This window comes from Aptenodytes patagonicus, chromosome 2 (genome assembly GCF_965638725.1).
Source record: "Aptenodytes patagonicus chromosome 2, bAptPat1.pri.cur, whole genome shotgun sequence".
NCBI classification, from domain to species: Eukaryota; Metazoa; Chordata; class Aves; order Sphenisciformes; family Spheniscidae; genus Aptenodytes; species Aptenodytes patagonicus.
Genome location: NC_134950.1, coordinates 8936316 through 8960738, shown reverse-complemented (window position 1 = coordinate 8960738; position 24423 = coordinate 8936316). Strand labels below are relative to the sequence as shown.

The 24423-nt window shown below is 39.7% G+C and overlaps 1 protein-coding gene across 2 annotated transcripts in view; it reads right to left on the bottom strand.

The window, feature by feature from the left end:
* Nucleotides 1-24423, bottom strand: part of KCNQ3 (potassium voltage-gated channel subfamily Q member 3) — a 215971-nt gene that overhangs the window by 8909 nt on the left and 182639 nt on the right. The window contains exons 6-14 of one of the 2 annotated variants that reach the window (XM_076329077.1): nucleotides 23275-23385; nucleotides 21949-22044; nucleotides 20156-20250; nucleotides 18406-18432; nucleotides 14581-14637; nucleotides 7278-7465; nucleotides 5522-5624; nucleotides 2924-3055; nucleotides 241-339 (exon numbers count right to left, since the gene is read on the bottom strand). In XM_076329077.1, the coding sequence (XP_076185192.1) occupies nucleotides 241-339; nucleotides 2924-3055; nucleotides 5522-5624; nucleotides 7278-7465; nucleotides 14581-14637; nucleotides 18406-18432; nucleotides 20156-20250; nucleotides 21949-22044; nucleotides 23275-23385 (908 nt within the window). The remainder of the gene's footprint in view (nucleotides 1-240; nucleotides 340-2923; nucleotides 3056-5521; nucleotides 5625-7277; nucleotides 7466-14580; nucleotides 14638-18405; nucleotides 18433-20155; nucleotides 20251-21948; nucleotides 22045-23274; nucleotides 23386-24423) is intronic. The other variant, XM_076329078.1, reaches the window with a different exon arrangement.

Below are 24423 nucleotides of genomic sequence, written 5' to 3'. Positions count from 1 at the left end.
AAGCTGAGCTAGACAATTAAGAAGCCATTAAGTTTAGATTTCCATCATACATTGTTCTTAGGGAAGCTAGTGTCTTTCTGGCTCAACATTTACGCATATATATCTTGTAGCAACATATCCTCTCAGTATCATTACTATAACAGTGTACTGGCTGGATGAATGAAGGGCATGCTTATTGGTATGAATTAACTTTTTATTTCTGTTTTGGTCTGTGCAAAATATTAGGCATAAAAAATTCACCTGGGAGACTGTTGTGAAGGGTAAGAAAAAGCTCCTCCCTTTTGGGATTTCTTATGCTTGGGAGTAGATGGAGGTCCAGGTGTAAAAATCATATCTACTCTGAAAAAAAGAAAAGTGCAACTGCATAAGTCCATCTCTAAATGCTAACACATGATAGAAAATGCTATGCACCTCTGCAGCAAACAGTAGCAAAGATTCAAAAAGGAAGCATGTTTCAGTTTGGTAATATATTGAGGTTCATGACATGTTTGTTCTGTTCTGGGTCTACAATCAATACACTGAATTGTAATTACCTGGTAATTTCATGGTAATTAAGTAATTATCTAGCTCACTATTTCCAAACTTTGACATTTGAAACACATGACTTCATTTCCTTCAAAGGAACTAAATAGTGTGATTGTCAAAAAACCTCCAATAACAGCTGCTCCTAAAAATGTCAGGAGAGACCCATCAGGTTTTGTGCTGGATAGTGAAAATCAGAATTGGTGAAAGGTGGCAATTCCTGATACTCTTAATAAACCAATGACTTTCTAGCAGTTATTGTGCCTAATTATCAGTAATTTTTTTGTCTTTACTAATTATTCTTTTGGTTTGAAAAATATAACTATAAATGATGTTTCACAAGGAATCCTACTTGACTTTTTTTTTGGAACAAAACCAAAAGGATTGTTTGGGAGGCTCCAGCATATTTAATTACACTCTTTTACTATATCAATATATTCTTTCATTTGGCATATCCAACTGCTCAGGTGCAAGCAAGCCTCTGTTCGTTCAGCCCAGACACCAAACTGACCAGGTATCAGTCAGCACTAGTCCACAGAGCAGTTATCTGTATTTTCAGACAATCCGTGCAGGTACATTGCATGGCTTAATGATGCCCCATGGAGTTTTGAAAATGGAATTTAAAAAAGCTCAAGGCAAACCTCACAAAGCTAGCTAGATATTTGCTAGGCACCCAAGCATTGCTGGGCCATCAGTCAATGTCTCATCAAACTCCTATGGCATCTCACTATTCATAGACACAATGAGTAGTACTCACCTCCCTGGTTTTGTCCGATTACAGTCAGTGGAGATCTAGTCAACACAGTGAAGAAAATTTGGGGAAGAGTAAGGGAGATTCAACTGATCAGATGAAGGCATCTGGTTTAAGCAGGGATTAATTGTGCCAGAAAAGCCATTAATTGTGTTGATTAGCTCTCTGTTAACTATAAGAAGAATCTCACATGGCTTGCCAGGATTATGCTTTTTCTTCAGAGACCTCTAAAAAGGTCTTCCCTGTATATGTGCAAAATGGCTGTTGAAATTTTGTGGTTCTTCCACTACTGGTGATTCTTTATACTGGGGCATGGCATTGCTGAGCTGAACATCACAGAGCTGAGGCTGTGCTGTGATTCTTGCCCTGACTCACCTGCCATAATCACTGCCTGAGATGGGCCTAATCATGCCGGGCACCTTTACTGCTGCTAGGACTCAGGCGAGTATCTGAGAGGTGCTCTGCTGTCCAAAATCACACAACACTTCAGTCTGAGGTAACGGAAGGAACCCCAGTATAAGGTGTGTAGAACCCACCATAGATAGGTGCAGATTTCTAACATCATGAGTCCTCCTCAACTTCCTGAGTTCAGAAAGATATTACTGCATTGAAACCTAAGCTCATGTGATGCAGAGCTCATTTTATAGAGTTACAATGGTGTTTTGTGGTATATAATTAAAGAGAGCAGCTTTCTAGAGCAATAATAGTGAGGTAGGAACCAGACATTATATACTTGAAAATGAGATAGCCCAGTACATGGAAAAGCACTTTGAAATAAGAAATTATGAAGTTCAACAGAAGGACCAGAGCAGCCTTACAAAGTCAATGTAAGTCTAGATAACGTCTAAATGTGCAGCAAGAGTTTCACTCACTCAGTCCATTCCTGAGAAAAATCAATGTTATGTCTGCATGGCATTTTGCTGTTCAGAGTGACTGGGGGGGCTCAGGGAATGTGGACAGTGCTGTGCTAGGACTGAACTAATACAGCTATACGCATATACACACATGTGCACCCAAACCCAGACAAGCTAACCAGCTCAAGCTCTGACCTGTGCCCATGGTTCAGGATAAGCAGCACAAATTTTTGTACATATGACTCAAAAGCACATCAGGATGAACTGCTTCTGTGAGGAAACAACTGTGGGAGCAGACTGAACCTGAACAGTCACAAAGGCCTGAAATTCCAATTTTTTTCATCTAGGTCAGTTTACACCTGAGTGAAGGGGATGTAAAACCTTCTGTGCTGATGTATTTTTGCACTTGTATGAGATGTTTCACCAGGCACAGGTCAGCAGAGAATCCAGCCTAAAGGAAACTCATGGAGAGCAACAATTGCTTTTATTTCTCACCTGTAAAAAGGGGAGAAGGGGAGAAACTTGACCCTAATCAAATAAGGCAATGGTCAAGAAAATTCACAGGATTTTTTACTCTGATTTCCTTGTTTCTAAATATGAGCCAGTGGTCTCTTCTGCTGCAGTTACCCCTGCTAGCTGCTCACTTGCCTTTATTCTTTGCGGAGAAGGCTTTCTTATAGACCAGCTATGCTATGCAAAGACAGCTTCTGGGTGGCCTTGTATGCAAATAGGCCAACTATGCTTTTATTTTGCCAGCACAGCTATACATTTTCCCCATTTACCAGAGGATTCTTACCTTGCCTGAAGATATTTTATTCTGGAAAGCATATCAAGATGCCCTGCTGAGTATTGCTCTATCACATCCTTTACATCATAAGGCCTCAAAGTCTCCTTGAATTTTTTTTTATAGAGACGAAACTGTAGTATTCTGCATAATAAACAGAAAAAATTACTAACTTCTTATATAAATTCCAGAATGATAATTTGCAGTTTCATCAAATAATTGATGTTGCTCTGGATGTTTGGAAATCCAGCAACAAGGCAATAAAACATAAGTAGAGAATCTCTAATATCATATCACATTTGTAAATACATAGTAGCTGGCTTTTCATAATTAATAGGCTAAACCTAATTATACACACAAAATGTCTTTTTCAGCACTATCATCATAACTAGAAATGGTTCAAAGCTACAAGATCATATTTGGAATTTGATTTTGAACAACACAAGTCACAGGAGATTTTGAAGCTATGAAGCTGAAGCTGCTTTTTTTATGCTTCAGCCTATTATAAAGCTAATTTATTGTATCTATAATGCTGAATCATTTTCAGCTTGGTTTTCATTTTGCACCTGGGAAAATTTTGGATAGGAAATGTTAATTAGATAGAAATGTGGCAGTTAAGAAGTCAGCAGCAGTTCAAGTTGTGGAGAAAAGAAAAAGTGTTAGAACTGCCTAAAGTGTCCTTGAAAGAACAGCAGTATAACGTTATTGTTGTTGATGTAATAATAATAATCATCATCATCACTGTTATTATTACTATTATTATAAAATGTCCTAGTAATTTATAACAGAATTCTTATAATAAGGACCAGTGCTGGCCAGAGCACTTGAAAAATGTTTGGCATTCTTTTTTTCATTCTTTTTGGTTTATACATTAGTTTACACTGTTATATCTTGGTAGATTAAACAAATAGACAAGAAACATATGTAAAGAATGAAAAGCATTTTATTTCTTTAATCTGTCTTCGGTTTGAGATCCAAGGGTTTGCTTTCTCAGTAGAGTCTCTATGTTCTTATTGGTCTGAATTGGGGAATTGCTGTCATCTGTTAAGATACTGACCTGTTTTTTATTCAAGGTTGGAGGGTTTTTTAACCTTTTAAAAATCTGTATAAACTTTCATTTAGCAAAGATAATTCTATTACGACTTTTTAAGGGTTTTCGACTCTTTAACTCTGTTGTTTATAAATCTTTCAAGATATCAAAATTATATCTATGCCTATTATAACCAAACTATACATGATAATAGCAAAACTATACTTAAAAAACTTAAATGAAAAATAGGAATCACACTGTTAGCAATTTCAATTTAAAATCTCCTTGATCATGACCCTGAAAACCCATTAAGGGTTTTGTCTGAAAGAATTACTTCCCATTAACATTCAGGGTCTGGGTAAACTATACAAGAAAAAAAAAAAGCCTGGCTCATGATTGAGTTTAAAGGGAAATTGCATGTATCAATTAAATTTGCACAGGATGTGGGAAAGGAAGTTTTGCAAAGGTAATAATAGCATGTCTCATGGAGGTGGGGCTGGGAAACAGGACAGATGTATATTCTGTGTTTTAAAGCAAGCAGGTATCAGGGAAAGAAAGGGAAAACTGTGGAGGAAGTAGGGATGAAGGAACTTCCAGTGGGAGGGAAGCAGTCATGGGTAACGTGAGCAAAGCCTGTGGGACATGGCTTTCAGGAGGCTTGAGAAAACTTGAAATATTTAATGACTGGTTCTCCTGCACCCAATTGGAAAAGAACCAGGAAAATATATATTATGGTTATATACATGTAAGTATATAGTTATATACTTATAATCATCTTCCTTGAAGCTTTTCTAAGAAGATAATTTTGGGGCACTCCAGACTTGCAGTATTTCACCTGGAAGGTAGTAACTCCCTGGCCAAAACTTAACAACTTTTGGAATAAAAAGCAGTTGCAATGAAAGCAGAGTATTTTCCTATGGGGCATTTTTCAAGGGAAGAGAGTAAAAAATACCGGGTGGAGAAGTAACAGAGCATCAATGAATGAATTCTGTGTGCTTGATGTGCTAAACACATTATCAAGCCTTACTAGGAGTTTTCTAACCCTAAGGAATATCTGTTGTGATATGAAAATAGAGGTGACATATGTCACAAGCTGAAGACTGCTGAAATGGAGACCTCAGCATCTATTAAATATGACAGCTGAAAAGTATATTGCACATTCATCCAATTGTGAATAAAAAAGAGTTAAGTCAGCTCAGAGTTTATTGTTAAGCAAAAATTCCAGTTTTACATAAATACTACAGCCACTAAATTGAGCAAGATACTATATTTATAGCATATTTTAATGAAGAACTATACACAATATTATTTTATAATAAATATATTTATGGAGTATCTTGCAAAAATGGCATGGTCAATGTTACTGAAAAAAATTTTCCTTTCTGCATATTTTCAAAGAGGACTTTAAATAGGGCCTGTCTTGTGCTTTTCAATATATCTAGAATTATCTAATCTATTGCATTTTAAAAAAGTAATAACAGCAACAATGAATCAACATGTAGCAACATGGTAATGTGATTTCCTGAAGCATAAGCATTCAAAGTCAAAGCAAAGCATTGAGGAGCATCAGAGACATTTACCTGACAGCTCGGATGGCTGTCTTGAATGTGGGGATCATGTCTTCCATAAGGAAGTCGCTACTGTCGCCTCTCTCTTCTGCCATGGGTTCCCCTGTTCCGGCATCTGCAAAGCAGGTCAAAAAAAGCTGTGTGAACATCTGACCACACGATGTTTAGAGGGAGATCTGGCTAACGAAAGCACTTGTCCTGGTTTCGGCTGGGAGAGATTCAATTTTCTTCCTAGTAGCTGGTACAGTGCTGTGTGTTGGATTTAGGATGAGAATAATGTTGATAACACACTGATGCTTTAGTTGTTGCTGAGTAGTGCTTACACTAGTCAAGGACTTTTCAGCTTCTTATGCCCTGCCAGTGAGAAGCTGGGAGGGGGCACAGCCAGGACAGCTGACCCAAACTGGCCCAAGGGATATTCCATACCATGTGATGTCATGCTCAGTATATAAACTGGGGGCAGTTGGCCAGGGAAGGGGTGACCGTTGCTCGGGAACTGGCTGGGCATCGGTCGGCAGGTGGTGAGCAATTGCATTGTGCACCACTTGCTTTGTATATTCTTTTATCATTATTATTATTATTTTATTTTCCTTTTCTGTCCTATCAAGCTGTCTTTATCTTAACCCCCCAATTTTTTTTTTTTCCCCCCGATTCTCTTCCCCATCCCACTGCGGGGGGTGGGGAGTGAGCAAATGGCTGTGTGGTGTTTAGCTGCCTGCTGGGTTAAACCACAACAGCACTACATAAAGTAAGTGTAATTTAGTAAAGGAACATGTCTTGCAGGTTCCTCTTTCTCTGGTCAGCTCTTGAAAGGGTTTTCATAATTCTGCTGGGACAGCTGTAAGATGCATTATTTGAGGGACCTCCTCTCAGATTCCAGCATTTCTGAAACTTGGGAACTTTTCTTCCTTTCCAATGGATTTAGAAGTTCCCACTTTTAGGAGCTTTTACAATGATAAATCTTTGACAAAATTATTTTACATAAGGCTAAAACACATGTAGAAGCTACAGGCTAAGTTCTCCTCCCACTTGCACTACTTGGAGCTCACGTAGCTTCATGGAAGAGGACAATCAAGTTCCCGGTGTGGACACTGAGACTACATCCATGGTAGTCTGCCCAGCATGCACTGATACCAGCTGGCACAATAATGGAGAAACTGTTATTTAGAGACCATTTAGATGCTATAGGCAAGAAAAGGCAAATGTGGACTCAGGGAAGATGGGGGAAAAATGCCCTATGATGTTGCATGGACATCCAAAGGAAATCTGCTGAGGGACAGCAGTCTTAGGGAGAGTGGGAGGGAAGCAACAGTTGACTCTATAAAACAAGGTTTTAAGAGATTGCAATGAGGAGATATTTGAGATGCCTGGACACAGCCTAGTGCAGGGCTGGATGCAGTCTAGGAGGGAGCTACCTTAGCATAGCATCCCTGCTGATTAACCGAGCCATGACGGCATGTGCTTTTTGGGGATATAGATTCACTGCCCAGTGTGACCTCTTTTTTCAGGTCAAATAGGTTGATTCCACCACTGGCTTTATCCCATATCAATTGCTGTTTTTATGGAGGGCCATTGTCTTATTTCAAGCACTGTGTTGCCTGGACTCCAGCATTCATTTCCTGGAGCTTCCCCAAATGTGCTATGTAAAACCAGGAAACGGCCATGCTTGGCCCAGAAAGTCACAAACCTTCAACAGAAGATGCAGAGGAACAAAGTAAAATGGGGAAAATAGGGGATGGATAGAAAGAAATCAACACAGATGGGCTACCTTCTGAGCTTTGCCAAAAAGCGTACGCTTTCATTCGGAATGCAGTGCGAAAACGCTCCTTATTATTCAAGACAACATTCTTAGGCTCTTTTGAAGGACTTTCTTCAATGGCATCTACATTCAGAGGGGTAAATAGCTTTCCTTTAGTATTGGTACCACGAACCCGATCCAAGAGACCCAGCTTTTGGCTACAAAATAAGCAAAAGTAATCATTTTCCTCCTTTGTACACTTTTAATTTCTTTTCATGATGCTTTAAGTACATAATGGGCTAAATAAATGTTTTGTACACAAGGACACTGCTGGGGCTACCGTAATACATCAATGTTTTTGTAAGCAACAGCTAAGCTCCACAGATAATTAATTACTAGATACATGGTAGGGCAGGCTACTCAGTTCTCTCCACCATTCACTTTCAGTCATCTCTCACTATACTAGAAATTGAGGTGACCTATACGAATTGTAGTAAAGTGACATATTTTGTTCCTCTGATGATTCCTTGCACTGTCCTCTTACAGATTTACTGACCAAAGACATTTTTCCTTCAGTGACAACATAAAACTAGAATTACATCTACTTGCCATCTTACCAGCATCAGTAACCCTTCTGACAGCCTTATGACTGTAACAGTCTTAAATGCAATTACTAATACCACTGAAAAGAGCAACAAAAAAGGAAGTTGCTAGTGAGTGTATCAGCTTAAATATGCTCTGAACACTTCATAGGTGAAAGATGGTATAATTATTTGATTTGCTTGTTCACTTTGCTGATTAAATATTTGTCAGTTGCACATTTGTTAAAAAAATGTGGGGCTAAGCCATGGGAAGAAAACCTGCCTTTTAATGCATTCCTGGATGTTGCAGTGTGGGGGAGCTCTGGGGAGAGGTGAATTGTGCACACGTGGTCAAGAGGCACTTAGGTGCAGGAGAGAAGGGCAGGCAGGTTGAGTTGGGGGAGAGAAGAAGCCACTGCAGCTATCAGGTTTCTGAGAGCCACAGATGGGAGCAGAGCAGCTCTGAAGGACGAATAGCAGTGGTGACCAGAAGAAAGAGATTTCATAGATATGCAGAGAGGTGCAGTATGCTCAGCTGAAGCCACTAAACTTGCTGGCAGGAGAGACAAGCATAGTGAGGGTCCACCATGCAAGGACATAGTGGACAAAGATAGAGACTTGTGTGCAGACCTTGCAATTGAAGGGTCTCACAGAACTACTTACTCTCTATTTAAGGAGTTATCTTGTTCAGATGGATTATTTTTGTGTTCTAGCATCTCTGGTATCATTGGTGCACCTCTTTGAAAGAAGGATCTATTTCTATCTCAGAGGTCTGTCTGTGGCAGTATCCCTCCACAATGAAAGTTCTTAAGACATTCCTCTTAAAATGATAAGGGCAAGATGGATTTAAAGACACATATGATGACTTTGCGGCTTTCCTAAAAGTGCTGACTCTAGTAGGAATACTGCAGCTTACAGATACAAAATTCCTACGTGATCTGAGCATTGAATATCACAGCTGTCGCAGGGTTTTGTGTGTTTTGGGTTTTTTTTTAATATGAATTACTGGGGCCCTCATCTCTACTATCTGTTTCTGATTAAAATATCTTTGATCCAGAAGGTAATGAAATATGGGCTTCCCTGTCACGAAAGATGGAAGCACTAAACCTTTGTGTAGGATGTTTTTTCAGGCCTTCTGAATTTTCTTGTTGACAACATGACAATACTTGTGAATACAATTTCTGCAGCCTAGTAAATTCAGATACTTGCCCTGTCATTGCATGTATGAAGTGCATATGTGTGTGCAAGTATGGAAGTGGCAACTAAGAAGGACTTGTGTGAGTATGGAGACACATAGCTAGTCCTGCTATATCAGCATCGCCAAGATTGAAGTCAATGATGTGAGAAGATAAAAGCATGGATCTGAGTGGAGAATTAGGACAGTCTAAGTAAATGGTATTAATATTACCCAGACTTTGCCCTAATGTAATTTCCTGAGGAATTCATGGCATGGGGGGAAGACAAACAAAGTGCAGACAAGTGTATAGAGCAAAAATCAGGGATTACTTCCTTCTTTGTAGAAAAATACGAGATGTTACTTGTTGACAGCTGTGGCAAATCAGTCATCACAGAATGCGTAGGGCAGTCTCATGTTTGGTCTTAAGCACTTGTTTAAAAAGTGGTTTCCATAGTGCTTTGCTTTTGGGTTAGAATCTTGATCTGATAGATACACCAAGGTGCTCTAAAGGTTAAACTGGTGGTGAGTGCAGGGTCCCAACAAGTGATTTCTGTTCTACTAAGATAGGGAGAATCCTGTGATCTCTTTTCTGCATCACTATCACTTCTCTATTCTTTCAGAGGCCATGTTGAGAGCAGTAGTCCTTTACAAGATAGATGTCTTAACTCCTTGGCATTTCTGTGAAATTTTGATTCTTCAAGCACTCAGCTACCATATACAGAAAAAATATACACAGGAGGAGATGACAGCTAATGGGCAAGTTTTGAAAGGGCATGAAAAATAAAGGTGAGGAAGTAAAAGTCAACTGAATGAGTTGTGTGTATTTTTTGAGGGGTAAAGTAGGGAAAAAGAAATTTTCATGTCTCAATAGTAATAAAACCAAAGTTTGAAGGAAGAATTAATTTTGAGAAGGATGGTCAAGAAGAGTCTGGAATCATGGCACATGACTGAAAAGGATTTTAATGCAAAGAAATGCACCAAAAATCTAGCTGAGTGATAACAATGAGTCAGCCAGGCAATATAAACTGGTGGATATGAAGATGTTAGAGGGAGTGAGCTTGTGAGGTCTTCAATGTGAAGAAAAACAGACAGAGCAATTAAGAATGCCTGGCATCGTGGTGATCTTTGTAGACTGAAGGAGACTGTGAAATAAGCTACAAGAAGGAAGAAACTGAAGCAGTTTTAGGATGAGTAGATCTATTCAACGATAAGAAAATGAAGACATTTTTCCCTAGGTCTGAACAAATTGTATGTACAACAGGCTTGTTGTGGAGATCAGCTTTTCCTGGTGGGGTCACCAATGATAGATTAATCTCAAATGAAAGGGGAGACTATAGTCCACCTATTCTTCAGGATTTCAAGATTGATCATCTTGGTTCAAGACCTTCCAGGATGAGAAGGAAGCTCCTAGAAGGATGAAATCTAGCAGTGAAACTCAGATGATGTCAGATGATGAGGTGATTTCCTCAACGGCAAGAAGTGGTCACATACTACACATTGACTTCGAGCAATGTATTGAATGTCACAAGATTTGGTTTAGTAACACTACAGAGAAGTTCTTAAGAGAAGAATACGTTTGAGGCGAGAACCTGAAAGACAAAGAAGCAGAAAAATAGGTGAGACAGAGGATTCCTATTGTTTATAAATAGCAGTTTAATACTATATTAGAAGAATAGAGTTGTCATTACATATGGCCTCTGACTCTCTCTCCAGAAACTTATTTAGTCCTTCAAAGTACATATCCAGACGTCTCAAAGTTTGCCCCTTAAAACTCCTGTAATAACTGCCGTCCTTACCAAAAGACAAGGAGGCATAAAGTGCATTGCAAGGAACTATAGGGATCGGACCAGCAGAAAAAGGGTCAGCGGATGATGGAAAGTATCCAAAACATTAATCTTGCAGATTGTTTTTTTTCAATATAGGACAGAAATATAGGCAATATATGCAGAAATCTCTGCCATGGAGCTATACAAGAATAGGAGTGATCAAGATTTGATATCCTCCTCATAGATCAAAACAGATCAAAATATTCATCTGCATCCAGCACAAAAGGCTACTTATGATGACTTCTACTGCACATGTAGGCACACTCATTTGTGGGTTGGGGTTTTTTTTGGTGGGCGTGGGGGTTTAAGGTAGATAATGTAAACCAAAAGCATTCCCAAATTCTCTTTCTAGGGAGTTTCTCAACTTTCCCCATTGATAAGTGTCAGTTTAGGAACAAACTGTTGTCCCCAGACCATTGCTTATGCATCTTAGGTTTAGGAGCTAGAAGTCATCTGATCTGTCTTAAGGTGTTTAAAAAGTTAAATGTCCTGTCTAAGATTAATCTTTAGACCCCTTTCTATAATCAGTGGGAAGTTAGCAACCTACAGAGTGCAGTTCAGCTCCATTTCACCTTGGGATGAGTTTACAGCTGGGGGAACTTGTCTCTTGTTATTGACTACAGACAGATCTAGATGAGAAGTCATTTAAAAAGCAGGTCTCTAGTCTAAGCTAAAGTTACCTGAGCTGAAGCCTTCCTCATTAATTGAATCCTGATGATTAACCCTTAAAGTAACATTCAGATTCATAACAGTATGTTTATGCAATAAATATAGACAATTGTGTTCATATCCAGGCAGCCAGAGCAGTAGAATAATCAGAAAATAATTCATCAGCTTCACATGAAAAAATACAACAGTATGTTGTATACAAAAAAACCAAAACAAAACCCAAGCTTCTTTCCAGATAATGACTAGCTGTCATCAGAGAAAAAATGGACTTTATTCTTATTTCCAAGGGATGAAATCTGGGTCTGCTGGGGTTTTTGTTTTCATTGTGCTTTTTAAAAAACTTAGGAAACATTTGTTCTCATGACACAATCTCCTTCATTAAAACAGCATGCGCATGGCTCAGTCTCAGAGTATGAAGCATGCGCAGATCACATCATCCTTCATGAGAGTGGCTAGGACAGTGGTTCCCACCCACAGGTTTATGTACTGCTGCTTGTCTTTCAGACTCCTCCTCCTGGTATTAGCTACCTTCCTCCCCTTGGGACAGTGGTCCCACTTCATTTGGCTTCCTTACATTCAATAAAATGTGATTCCTTACTTCCAGCACAATTCCAGAAACTGGGGGGATTCAAATGTAGCCCAAATATGCTGACAAAAGTGCAGAGTATTTTCTCTGACTAGCTTGGATAGGTTGCCATTGCTTGTCTTGCATGCTATTGCATCCTCTCCCTTGTGGTTGAATAAAAATTTTCTCAAAACCTTTGTCTTTGAAGTGGAGTCCCAGCATGAGAACTCCTTAATTCTGTGGTAGATACAGACCACCATAAAAGGAGGAAGGCAGAAGCAGTGCAGACAGTTTGGCTTCCTAGCTAAAGAACAATTCAGCTCTCAGATTCTTGCTCCCCAAGAGCAGTGGGAATTATTTTGAAACATCTGAGAGATGAATTTGGTGGCTGGATATACAAGAGGTGGCTGGCTTCTGCAGCAGATGTTTTACCCTTGCTCAGAATAAAGAGTGGGAACCACTGAACTAGAAATACTTTTCCAGAAACAGTCATGCAAGGAAATAATGCAGTTACATCCCAACATGCAAGCCAGATACTCTCCTCTCTGTTCTTTGCCTAGGCTTGGAGTTTCATAAACAAATGATACATGTATGAGAAGAAAAATAATGAGTTAATGCTAACAGTGAATCAAACACAGCCCTCTTCCATGTATTTACCACTTTCACCTAACAAGGAGTAATAATAATCAGGAAAATTTTCCATATTTTTGCAGTTTAGCTCATCATTAGATTTAGTTGGTCTCAAGTAACTGGAAGCAAAAGGCAGTCATGTTTACTCCAGTATTTTACTACATTAGGAGCTTTACTTATATGGGTGAACTTAGCTTTGGGAAATCAAACATTCTGAATGAGATTTCCAGAAGTATTTTCCTTTGAACTATTCCCAATAGAAATTAGCATGAAACTAATGTTATGAGGACAGCCATGAATCCTGCACTGAATACATTCAGCTGACCTCAGAGAGTTCATGTGTGTTCTTAATATAAAACAAAAAGAGCATTCTGTAATTCTGAACTTTGGCCAATCAGCTTTCCCTTTTAAGGAAATCAAGTAACATTCTTTTCTATAGAAAGTAACTCAAAAAAGTGTTCAATCTCAAAATAATTGACTGTAACTTCTTGACAACTAATGTCTTCATTTAAAAAGCCACTTTGCATCCTGAATCTTGAGGTCAAAATTTGCCAGTTTCTGATGTCTGAGGAGGAAACACCCCCTTTTAGCCAAACAATTTCCACACTCTTTGCTGGTGTATGTCCTCATTGGTATTTAATTGTAGGCATGACTCTAAATCCAAACTCACCTACCATCCAGATTATTTGCCCAGAAACATGAACACAAGTCCTAACTTGGGCTCAACTTTGATGCCCTTCAGGAAGAGAAAGAGCCCTTATGCACACTAAAGGCCTTTGCTCAGCCTCTCTTCTCATCCACACTTTCTAAAGTGATTGGAAATGGGTAAAAATAAGCAATGTCACGCAGATCCATGGGGAGAATAGTCCAAGTTCAATTCTTTGTGAAAACAGGTTGGATATTTTTCACCAATGGATGCAGCCAGCAACATAGGTAGAAACCATATCGATGTTGACCCTCTCTTTACTTTGCAGTGAACGTTATCTCCATGTATCAACCACTTGAAAGCAAACCAAACTGCAAAATCAATGTCTCTTGACTATTTTGCATGGGCCAATCATCCAACGAAAAAATGGAGTGCTTCACTAGCAGCTCTCCAACAGTTGAAGAGCTTAGGCTAGGAAAGTTGAGTTGTGTGTTGATGATTTCATGTTTGTGAAATGAAGTGGGAATGAGAACAATGAGCTAAAGTTGGATGATAGCAAGGTGTTTGTGTGGGATAGAATAAAATGCTTGACAACTTAGTCAAAATATTAGTATTTCCGATGATGTGTCTTTCAAATTCCTGAAATGCTACAAATTATTTTTACGTTTCTTTGCAGGAAGATAAAGCTCTTGCCCCACATCTTAGGTCACAGTTCAGCAAGATATTTAAGCATGTCACTAACTTTATTCAGATGATCAAAAGCATCCACTTGTTTTCCGTTTGCTGAACCAGAACCTGCAAATACACATGCAGAGATGTTGTTCCACTGAACTCAAATGCAAAGTGACTTGCATGAATTTGTGTTGGCAAGGTTGGGACTGCATAAGGAATGGTATTTAGCTCTTACAGTATATTTTTCTCACAGTAAATTTCTAAATGATTTGCAGAGTAGGTTAGTATCATTCCCATTCTATGAAAACTGAGAAAAGCACTTGTTTCTAAGCAGATCATTGGCAGAGCCTGGATCAGATCCCAAGTTTTCTGAACAGCAGAACAATGAACTACCTGCAAGGTCATGCAACTTTATTTTTATGCTTAAATAACTTTTCAGTCTTATCTCCCCTTACTTTTTATGGTGGTTAGATGAACCACTGTAGTAAAAACAGAAAGTGCAGGCAGAGAATGGCATGCAAGAAATATGAAAAGAGTAAGGCTCAATTGTTACTTGAACGCATATACCTAAGTTTTCTCGTGAGGCTTGATCCAAAGAATGACTCCCTACTAAACATGACATTACTGTAAAGTGAAGAAAAGTTATTAAGATGAGACGTTAATGATTACCCATGAAAAGCTCTATGAAAAAGAATGGGAACGGCCTTTCATTTGTAGTTAATGTAGTGTGCAGATCAGAGTGGCTTTTACCCCCTTCCTGTTTTGGGCAGATGCATTAAGAAGAACTGCTGACAGTTAAATTTTCCACCTTGCAAAGTATGATTTTATTTTCATTATGCTGTTACTACTGGCAATACAAAAATGCACGACATTATATGCATTCTTTCATACTCACATAGCAGGAAAGACTAGTACCGATTCTGCCACTTAAAAAAAATCAAACCAACTTTCCAAAGGCAGAGAAATATTATTTGTCTTGTAGAAATAAGGAAACAGGGATAAATGACTTTTCTGCAATCTCATAATAATAGATTTAGGAATGAACATGCTCTCCTGATGTCTAGTTCTACAGTTGGTCAATGCTGATTAGGAGCAAGACCCTAGAAGAAAGTTCAAAATCCTTCACTAAAGTATCTGTACATACAAGTGATTCAAAATTCTTACACTAGTCGAAATCAGTGGAACAGCTGCTAACAACAGTGCTGAAAAATGAGGCCCAAAATTCCTTCCTCAGACATAGACATCTAAAAGTTGGCTCAAAATAAACAATATGTCCATCAAGCAAAGGTCCATCCTAAAGGCTGGGAAATGTAGGTCAAACACCCAAACATTTGTTGAATGATTTGCTGCACTCCGGCAGAAATGAGCATTAATATATCTTTCTCATAAGTCTTCCTTCTTGGGAGCTAAACAGATGAAAAGGCTTTGCAATACATGCAGAAGAGCAATTGCTATCTGAGATTTCATGTGCTGCTAGTTTAAGGTATTGATTAAGGAAGAAAAAACTAGTGGCATCTCTGGTATACAGTCAGTAAACTCCCCACCAGTGAGCAATGAATAGCAAAGCCCCAGTTTCTCCTGGTTTGGGGGACTACACAGGGCATGTAGGGAAAACGCTATTCCTAACAGAGCAGCATCATATGTACCACTTCCCTTCACTGCTTACAGGACCCAGCCTACTATCTAGCTCAAGGGTAGTCCAATGTGCTCCTCATCATATCTCACATCTTCACAGTTTTAGTTTAAAGGGAGCTTCTATAAAGCCTCGGGCTGCTGCCAAACTTTAATTGGCTTTCTACTGTCACAAGTCCTTCCCTGCAGCCTTGCCTTGGGATCCAACTTCTGAAATGGGCTCTTCTACTCTGTTGTCTTCCCTGTGTTTTTCCCAAATGGTCTAAGAACAAGGAGCTGCATCTAGCTGTGACTTTGCCATGATGCCAGCTCCTGCTTCCAAGGAGAGATGCTAGAAGGATCTGTCACAGAGTTCAACTCTACTACTGTGGAGTTCCTAAAGAGTTTTCTCACCACAGAAGAGAAACCCTGCCACTTAAATCGCTACCCACCCTCAAATTTTTACACAGCCAGGCCTCATTTTTAGTTTATTAACCAGTTAAATTTTCTGACTCTTCTGGGAAAGCTTTGGACCAATTCTTCTCTCTCCTTTATCAACCACTGTTCAGACAATGCGGTTTATTACTACAGTTTTCCCACTAAGTACTTAACTGATGCAAGAACCTGGAGACGGAGTGCACTTATGGGCTGTTCTCTCCATGTGGACCACATTCCCTTATTGCTCATTTATTTCAATACAGCCTTAAATGCAAACTGCAGTGGAGTGCAAGTAATACTTTCTATACTAAATCACTGTAGGAGGAAGAGGAATTTTTATTATTTTTTATTATCTGGTCTGTAAATAAGAGTTTTATGAGAGATGGGAGGTGGGACTGTCAAAGCAACCAGATTTTATGGCTCAGTCCCATGTCTACTGAAGTCAGTGGATGCTCCCACAAGTACCATCATTTTTTCTGTTTATCTGGAGGGTTTCCAATCCCTCTTATTGAATGTTTATTTTCATAAACACATTCCTGCTAACAGGAAGGCTCCAATGCAGGTTTACTGATGATTTTGCTGAAGGTTATTACATATGTAGCAACATAAAAGCAAGATATATCCAGCTAGAATGAGGGGCCTTGGGATTACAGTTTTAAAGATTTTGAGCTGTGAGTCATACTTTTCAGTTTTTAATCCAGTGCTTCAACATAAAATTACTTCTTCTAGTGGCCTGAAAGATACAGTAACTCAGAAGCTTCTCCACAAACTGTTCTGTCGCTGCAGGTGCAGGAGTTTCTCTAGGGGAGCTGTGACCAACAGCAAACTGCAGCAATCCTTCACTTTCCTAATTTTAATCTGCTGCTGCATCTGAGTCAGAAAATGTTTTGGCTCAAGGTATGGAGTTATGTACTCAAAAGGATTTCAGCTCCTAAGCTCTCTCCTACATATTAAAGGCCAAAATTCAGCTGCTGCCAGCCCTGGAGATGGCTAAAATCTCCAGACATCTACATTAATGCAACTGAGCTTGCTCATGACTGCTTAGCCTGGGCAGTGCCGTGGATGTATAGTACTTAAGGTTCATGAGGGTTCACAAACTAAGTAACTCCCATCCAGGCAGTCTTTGAAGAGGAGCAGGTTAGCTCATGATGATGATGGTAGGAGGGGGAAGTAATCTTTTCCCAATAATTCAGGACTACAGCACTTGCCTGTACTGTAAGAAAACTTGCAATAGGTTTTTCTTTTCTGTTAAAGGAGGTTTGAACCCCAAAAATTCATAGAAGAACAGCAAGTGCGAATCTGTTTTTTTCAGCTTCCTTTATTGAAGCTGTCATGTGTTGCACAAAATGTTTAAAAAATAAAAAGATCACTTTTCATCAGGCCAGGGACTGGAACCCAGGCCTGACCTCTGACTAACAGTTTTCAAATTTTGCTACAGTTCTTGCTCTTTTTCTCTGCACTGTAAATGGGGATGCAAATGGAAATAGGTTCAACTCGAGTCTGTGGAACTATTTATCCTTTAATTGCTATTGACTTTCATTGTGGGTGATTCATTGATAGCAGTTTAGCATTAAGTATTTCACATTTTAGACCTAAGAGGTTGAATTTTATGCGCTTTTGAATCTGCAACTTAGCTGGAGAGGGTTATAAATATATCAATTCCATCTGAGACCTTGCAGGTTGACTGACAATGACTGCTCTGTTGTAGTCTTCAGTGACTGACCAGCATTAGGATCGATGATTCCTTCATTCTCTTTGCTTGTAAATTCCCCAAAGTGACTGGGAGCTTTCCCATCTGTTTCAGCAGGGGTGGGACCAAGGCCTCAAACCTAAGGTGGCTTTTTTAGTACTGCCAGAGAGATTGACTATCCTGCTGATCCATTTTAGCCATCCATCTTAGTATTTATTGTCAAGAAATCTTTGCACATGGTGAATCAACACAGACTTGATCCCTTACACCGCAACATCGCTCTGTGCAGGACTGTTGAGCAATAACATGAAGCAGAACTTTAAATTCACCCCAGAACAACCTGGATGCTAAACCCCGGCTCTATGGCATGGATCAGGAGAAATCTAGACCATGATTAATCATAACGAACAATAAAGCTGTTTACATACAGTCAGCAAGCAACACTGCATTTGTATGAGTAGCATTTTAGCTGTGTTGTTAAATTGGGAAAAAAGCAAGCAATTAGGAAATGGACTGGTTAATCATTTTTAATGACTACCTGTGGTGTTAGTAGCATGTTTTGGTTAACAGCTCATGAATCCACAAAGAACCATTTAACCTGCATCCTCCAATAACTGTATTAAAACAAGGCTGTAATAATGGCAGCTACGTACCTGGCAGTACCATCCAATTGCTCTTTCCTTTTAGAGAAGAAAGGAAGCATTACCAGAAAGCAAGGAGAGAAGAATCACATAATAAATTCAGCAGATTTTTTTAAATAGAAATTTCTAATCTATTGCTAATGGTTTATAACTCTTTTGTTCTGTGACCATAACTGACAGCAGAATAAAAGCTACATTTTCAACTATCCATAAAGCAAAGAAAGTGATATAGTTTCCTGAAACCAATCTGTGCTGCTTAGACTGGCAATCTAGTCTTTGGTGAGAAGTGAACTCTCTTGCCCTCTCTCCCAGGACCTTATTTGCAAAACACCTATTAAATTTCAGGTCGCATTTAAATCACAGAAGAACCTACATACAATGAACAAGTTTGAAGTCACGGTAATGAGTCTAGACTCCATGCAAGCCTGACAATTATTCTCTGAACAAAACCTCAGGTCAAGAAACCTTCTAGAAATGACTCTATAATGGATAATGTGGGAATAGATAGAGAGTGAGAAGGGATAAAGAAAAGGAAAGATATGTACTGAGCCTTAATTAAACACTTTTGTGGTGTTTTTTCTTAGAAACTGCCTTTTTGACCTAAGTGAAATCAATCCTAAAGAAATATATTGTGAATAAACAAAGAAAGAGTTAATATTTGTAATTTGCCCCTTGTGAAGGCAGGAGCCTGAAATGTTTCTTCAAGTCAGTTTTGAGCAACAGCTGGAGCTGCAGTATTAGCGCAGTGAGCACAATTTACATGTGGAGACGTCTGTTTGAGCTGAGCAGTAGTTTAAGGGCACTTTTTGTCAGAATGAGGCATAACAGCAAGTCCAGAATGAAAGTTTAAGGCATAAACTTGGATAAGTAATGCCCATTATTAGCAGCTGATAGTCTATAGCTAAAAGTCTTGGCTTTCATAGGGCCAACATTTTAAAATATTAGGAACTCAAGGTGAGGAAGGTGCCTGTTTGACAGGCAAGAAAAGTGAGGATCAGACAGACTCATATCCATAAACATATGAGTGTCCATTAAGTCTGAATGTCTTTATGTATGGAATGCTTTCCACTGAACTCAGAAGTGGTGATTAAAATAAAACCATGACCCCAACTCCGTAAAAAAGTTTCCTTGTGAACCTTCAGTTAGTAGTTTCAGTGGGAGATAGTTTTAAACATGCTTTGGCTGTCCTCCACTGAATTATCCCCTTGAGCAATTGGTATTGCCAAAAGACAAGCATTTAACAAGTATTAATTATGTTCACATGCCATGGCTACCTCTGTGAACAACACAATTCGCAGGCCAGTTGAGCTAAAGAGGGAAAAGTAAGAATTCTCAGCATAGCCCATATCTTAAAATACACAACCGCATCATAGAGGGTGCGAGAAGTACAGGCGCCTCTGAAATCCAGGGTTAAAACTTTATCAGGATAAAAATTACAGAGGGAGAAATTGAGATTTCCAGGGCGATAAACTCCAGAGTCTTACAAAGGGAAGCTGATGGTGAGGCAGCCTTCTCCTCTGTTTAATGCTAACATGAGAGCCACTGATGGAGTTATCCCTGTGCCCTTAATATATCCCACCAGGGGAAGGGAGAAGAAATGGATCCAGAAGCCAAAAAGCGTATTTTTCAGTCTCAGCCAGGAAGTTAACTGGCAACAGTCTGTTACCTACAAAAGCCTCATTGATATATATAAAGTCTATGTTTCCTGTCCTGACTTATACTTCACAGAAAATGATGATGGAGAGGTGGACAATGCACTTACCTGAAAAATGGAAATGATACAATTGATTCATAAAACCTCCAGGTAGCAACTAGATCAATCCTGTTGGGATTAGTAGCATAGTATCTCCAAGCAGCCTGAATTACAAGGGAAAGGAAATAATTAGTGTTAGGTAAAGCTATTCCCCAGGCTGACAGCAGCCAGATTGCTTCAAAGAACATAATGATGCGCCTGAGTGACTATCTGGAAATTAATTACTAATTATCAGCAATACCAAATGAGTGTCACTATATGGCAAAACTATTGACACTGGATTGTGGTCTGGGAGGGCTGTTAAAGGAGACAGGACATGACAGAGAACCACCAACATCAACAAGACATTACATTTGACTAAACTGGTTTTATTCTCCTGTCTGGTATGTCTAAAAGACCTTCAGGCACTGCTGAATTTGTCCAATATTTCTGGAAGTGCTTAAGCTAGTTTACTATGTAATGTATCATGAGAAGAAATTTTGCTGAGAAATTTTCTATTTCAGCATTTAGCTCCAATCAAAATTCTCTAAGCACATATCTAAAAAATACTGTAGCTAAATTAGCTACCTGCTAAGTGGAGATGATATAATTTAAAAGGTGAATTCAATTCACCACTGTCCTGGTTTCGGCTGGATAGAGTCAGTTTTCTTCCTAGTAGCTGGTACAGTGCTGTGTTTTGGATTTAGTATGAGAACAATGTTGACAACACACTGATGTTTTAGTTGTTGCTAGGTAATGCTTACACTAGTCAAGGACTTTTCAGCTTCCTGTGCTCTGCCAGGTGCACCAGAAGCTGGGAGGGGGCACAGCCAGGACAGCTGACCCAAACTGGCCAAAGGGATATTCCATACCATGTGACATCATGCCCAGTATAAAGAAGAAATCTTGGAAGCAGAAGTCGGCTCATTTAGTAAGAGAGGAAGAAACGTCTTCTAAAAGGGGTGCCTGCAGCCCCTTCTGTTTGCTAAGGACTGTTTTTAATGAAAACAGCATAATGTGCCACTCAGCCTGTTTCTCCTGAAGACTGGTTTGATCCTGAGCAGTCCTGGGCACCAACGCTTCCATCTGATATCACAGAAACTTCCTCTGTCCCTCTGTGGAAATTTTGCCATTTACTTCACTGCCATCAGGGTGTTTTCCACACCTACTAAGGGTAACTCCTGTCAAATTTTTCAGCCCCCAGACTAGTAATTTTAAGCTTAATTTTCTGAATTCATAACCAAGACCATAACTGAAGTCAAGGAGTCTCTTCCCATTGAATCCTCTGATCGTCCAGTGACATAACAGAAGATCCAGGGTGTGTTTCAGTTTTTACAAACCACACATACTATTTATGTCATTTGCCTTGATTGAAACTGTCACTGTGTATTGTGTTACTTCTATTGCTATTTTCACATCAATAACAAAATAACTTTGTTTGCACATAAAATCACTCTCTCAAGGGAACTGACAAAACCTGGATTTTGGAAAGAATATGTTTTCAACAGCTTCTTTTCTGTGATTTCGTGGCACTGATGCAGAAGTTGGTTGGCTTCCAGAAGCTAGCAGATGAGACCCTTTCTTCTAAAGACACTGTTCTTCTGAAAGATATTCTGGGACTTGAAAGATTCCTCAAAAACTGCAAGGATCACTGGACTATCTAGCTCAATGTGAAAAAACTGACTCCTTTACAAACACAGCTTCTCACCTCCTGCAATGGGAAATGAGAATTTGGGCAGGGGGGAAGCAGTGGCCCTTGTTAGCATGATGCAGCAGTCTTCATACACAACACTTTTTCAAGGAGGGGATAAGTGGCTGCAAACCTGAATGAGTTCAGCTGCTGGCTTTCTTCTTTTCTCAAAATGTTTTTGACGATGTTGCTCCTGAACCTTCAGTGCCAGCCCTGAGCCCAAAATGCCCTGAAAGCATAGAGTGATGCAAGATTTTAGACATTTCGTACCTAGAAAAACTGGATTAATAATGAGAGGAAACAGGTCTGTAGGTGGAGACGGGTATGGCTACGTGGGACCTTTGTGCAGTACAGCATGCCTTTCCCACTGCTCTGCTCGTGGGACACAAGTTTGTCATGATCTTCTCAAGGGCCACAGGCCACACCAAACCATTTTAAGGTCCTCAACAGACTTCTTGAATGCCTACTGCTTTTCCAAGCTGGATGTGTCCAGGTGGTGTATTACTTTCCACTCAGGATAGAGTGAAACTGTGCTTGTGTGATAGAAGAGCTATGCTAACCATACTCTGGATTTGGGTGTGTGGGACTTCCCATCCTCTGTGAAATTCTTTCCAAGTCTCAATCTAAAGGAAAGATATCCTAAAATATGGACTCGGGATGGTTTCTGTTGCTCTTCGGTCCATCTCACCCAGATCTTGTCTCATTCTTACCTGAAGACTTTGCAGACAAGGCAAATATTTGGCCTATGTAACACAAGAGAACAAATATACTTTCAAAAGCCATTTAGAGATCATTTCTTAAGCAGCCAGAGTAGGATTCACCTGGCTAGATCAAAAATACCTGTACTGTCACCTGTTATCTAAATTCCCTTTAACCTTAGTGGGTAGAAACAGCACTTCCGTGGTGGTGTCAGAGATCTTCTCTAGGAAGGAAGGGAAACAGGTGAAATGAAATGCTCTGCAGACCTGCACTGGTTATAAAGGATGACCACTGGTCTGTGATGATCACTCAGATGTAGATCTCTAGCTTGCAAGTGTTTAGAGCTGGGTAAGACGGGCCCAACCCTAATTATTAAAACAACAGCCCTTTAAAAATACATCTTGTGTGGCTATGTCAATACCAGTAAACTAACCCGGGCCAGGGTGCAGGCTCATGAACTGCCCTGTGATTTCCCAGACTGTTCACTTGCTGGATTGATTTTGTCCTGTGCCAATGAGCACTGTCTCAGAAAACGCCCACACATGGTTCGAGGAGTATCGGGGTGACATATTATTCCCAATAAGCTCTATGCAAAGTTGGGAAGAAAGGAGTTTGATTTACTGATATAGACCAGCTCAAGTGTCTGAATCACTTCTTAAAAAGGGATTTTGATTCCACTGGCAGTTTTGATCACTTTACCTTCTTTTTGCAAATGTACAGCTCTGGGCTGTGCCTAACAGAGGAGGGGGAAGGTACTTACTGCAGGAAGAGCAAAGAAAGACACTCCAATGAGAGAGAATGTAGCTGCAATCAGCCGTCCCTCCCATGTTTTGGGGGTCTTGTCTCCATACCCAATCGTAGCGAGGGTGATCTGTGGGCAGAATGACCAGGACTTCCCATAAGAAAAACAAAGCCAACAGCTCTGCTTTAAATGTCACCATGAAACCTGCAGTTAGTGTTACGGGTGCTCATGCACAGCTTCTTAAAATAAGTTCTTGATGATGAGCCAACCAATTTTTTTTTTAATGGCATCATAGTCCAGAGGCATTGCACCAGGGAGAATGGATTTAGTCTTAAAGCAGCTGCCTCTCTAAGATGCATTTGCTGAAAGGGAACTCCATGTGACATTGCACGCAGAGTGAGTCTCCTGCCCACCATCAGTGCACAGTTAGGAATGGGACTTGCCAGTTTACAGCTTGCAGAGCTTTAACAATCAGGGCTACCTCTCCCTGAAGTCTTAGTCTCTGTAAAACAAAGATGACTTCATGAAAACTTACTCCTTTCCTGCATAATTGTTAATTTCCAGCTGTATACCTTTTCTCACCCGTGAGACTCTACCTAAATGTCCTGGATATGTAATGATATGAAAATATCCAGGTGTTCTATGCAACACTTGGGGCCTTTTGATTAATAATGGTGGGGCAGAACCTTGCCATTTATGAGTGAACTGCAGTAAATGAAAAAATATGCTGCTGAATTTTAGTCACAGCATGATATAGACTCCCCTAACTGTTGGTAGCAAAGCACCATGAATTCTGCCTACCAGATGGCAGGAATATTTTGTGATCAAATGAGCAGTGCCACAAACCAATACTCCTCTCTTCATCAGAAGAGACAAGAACAGATGTATCAAAGGTCTCTCTTGCTCAGTATCCTACCACCAATGACATTCCCTGGGTGATTCTTGGGGAATGCATGTAAGACACAAAAGAAGTGTTGAGTTATCCTTTCCAGAGACATTTTGGACTTGTTAAGTTTCATTCCATTAATCATTGCCCAGTGCTCCAATCTATTTAGATCCCTCTGCAAGGCCTCTTGTCCCTCAAGAGAGTCAACAGCACCTTCCAGTTTGGCCAGCTCTGTTTTTGCCATTTTCTGAGGGATGTAGCTCTCACAGGCAGGATACTGC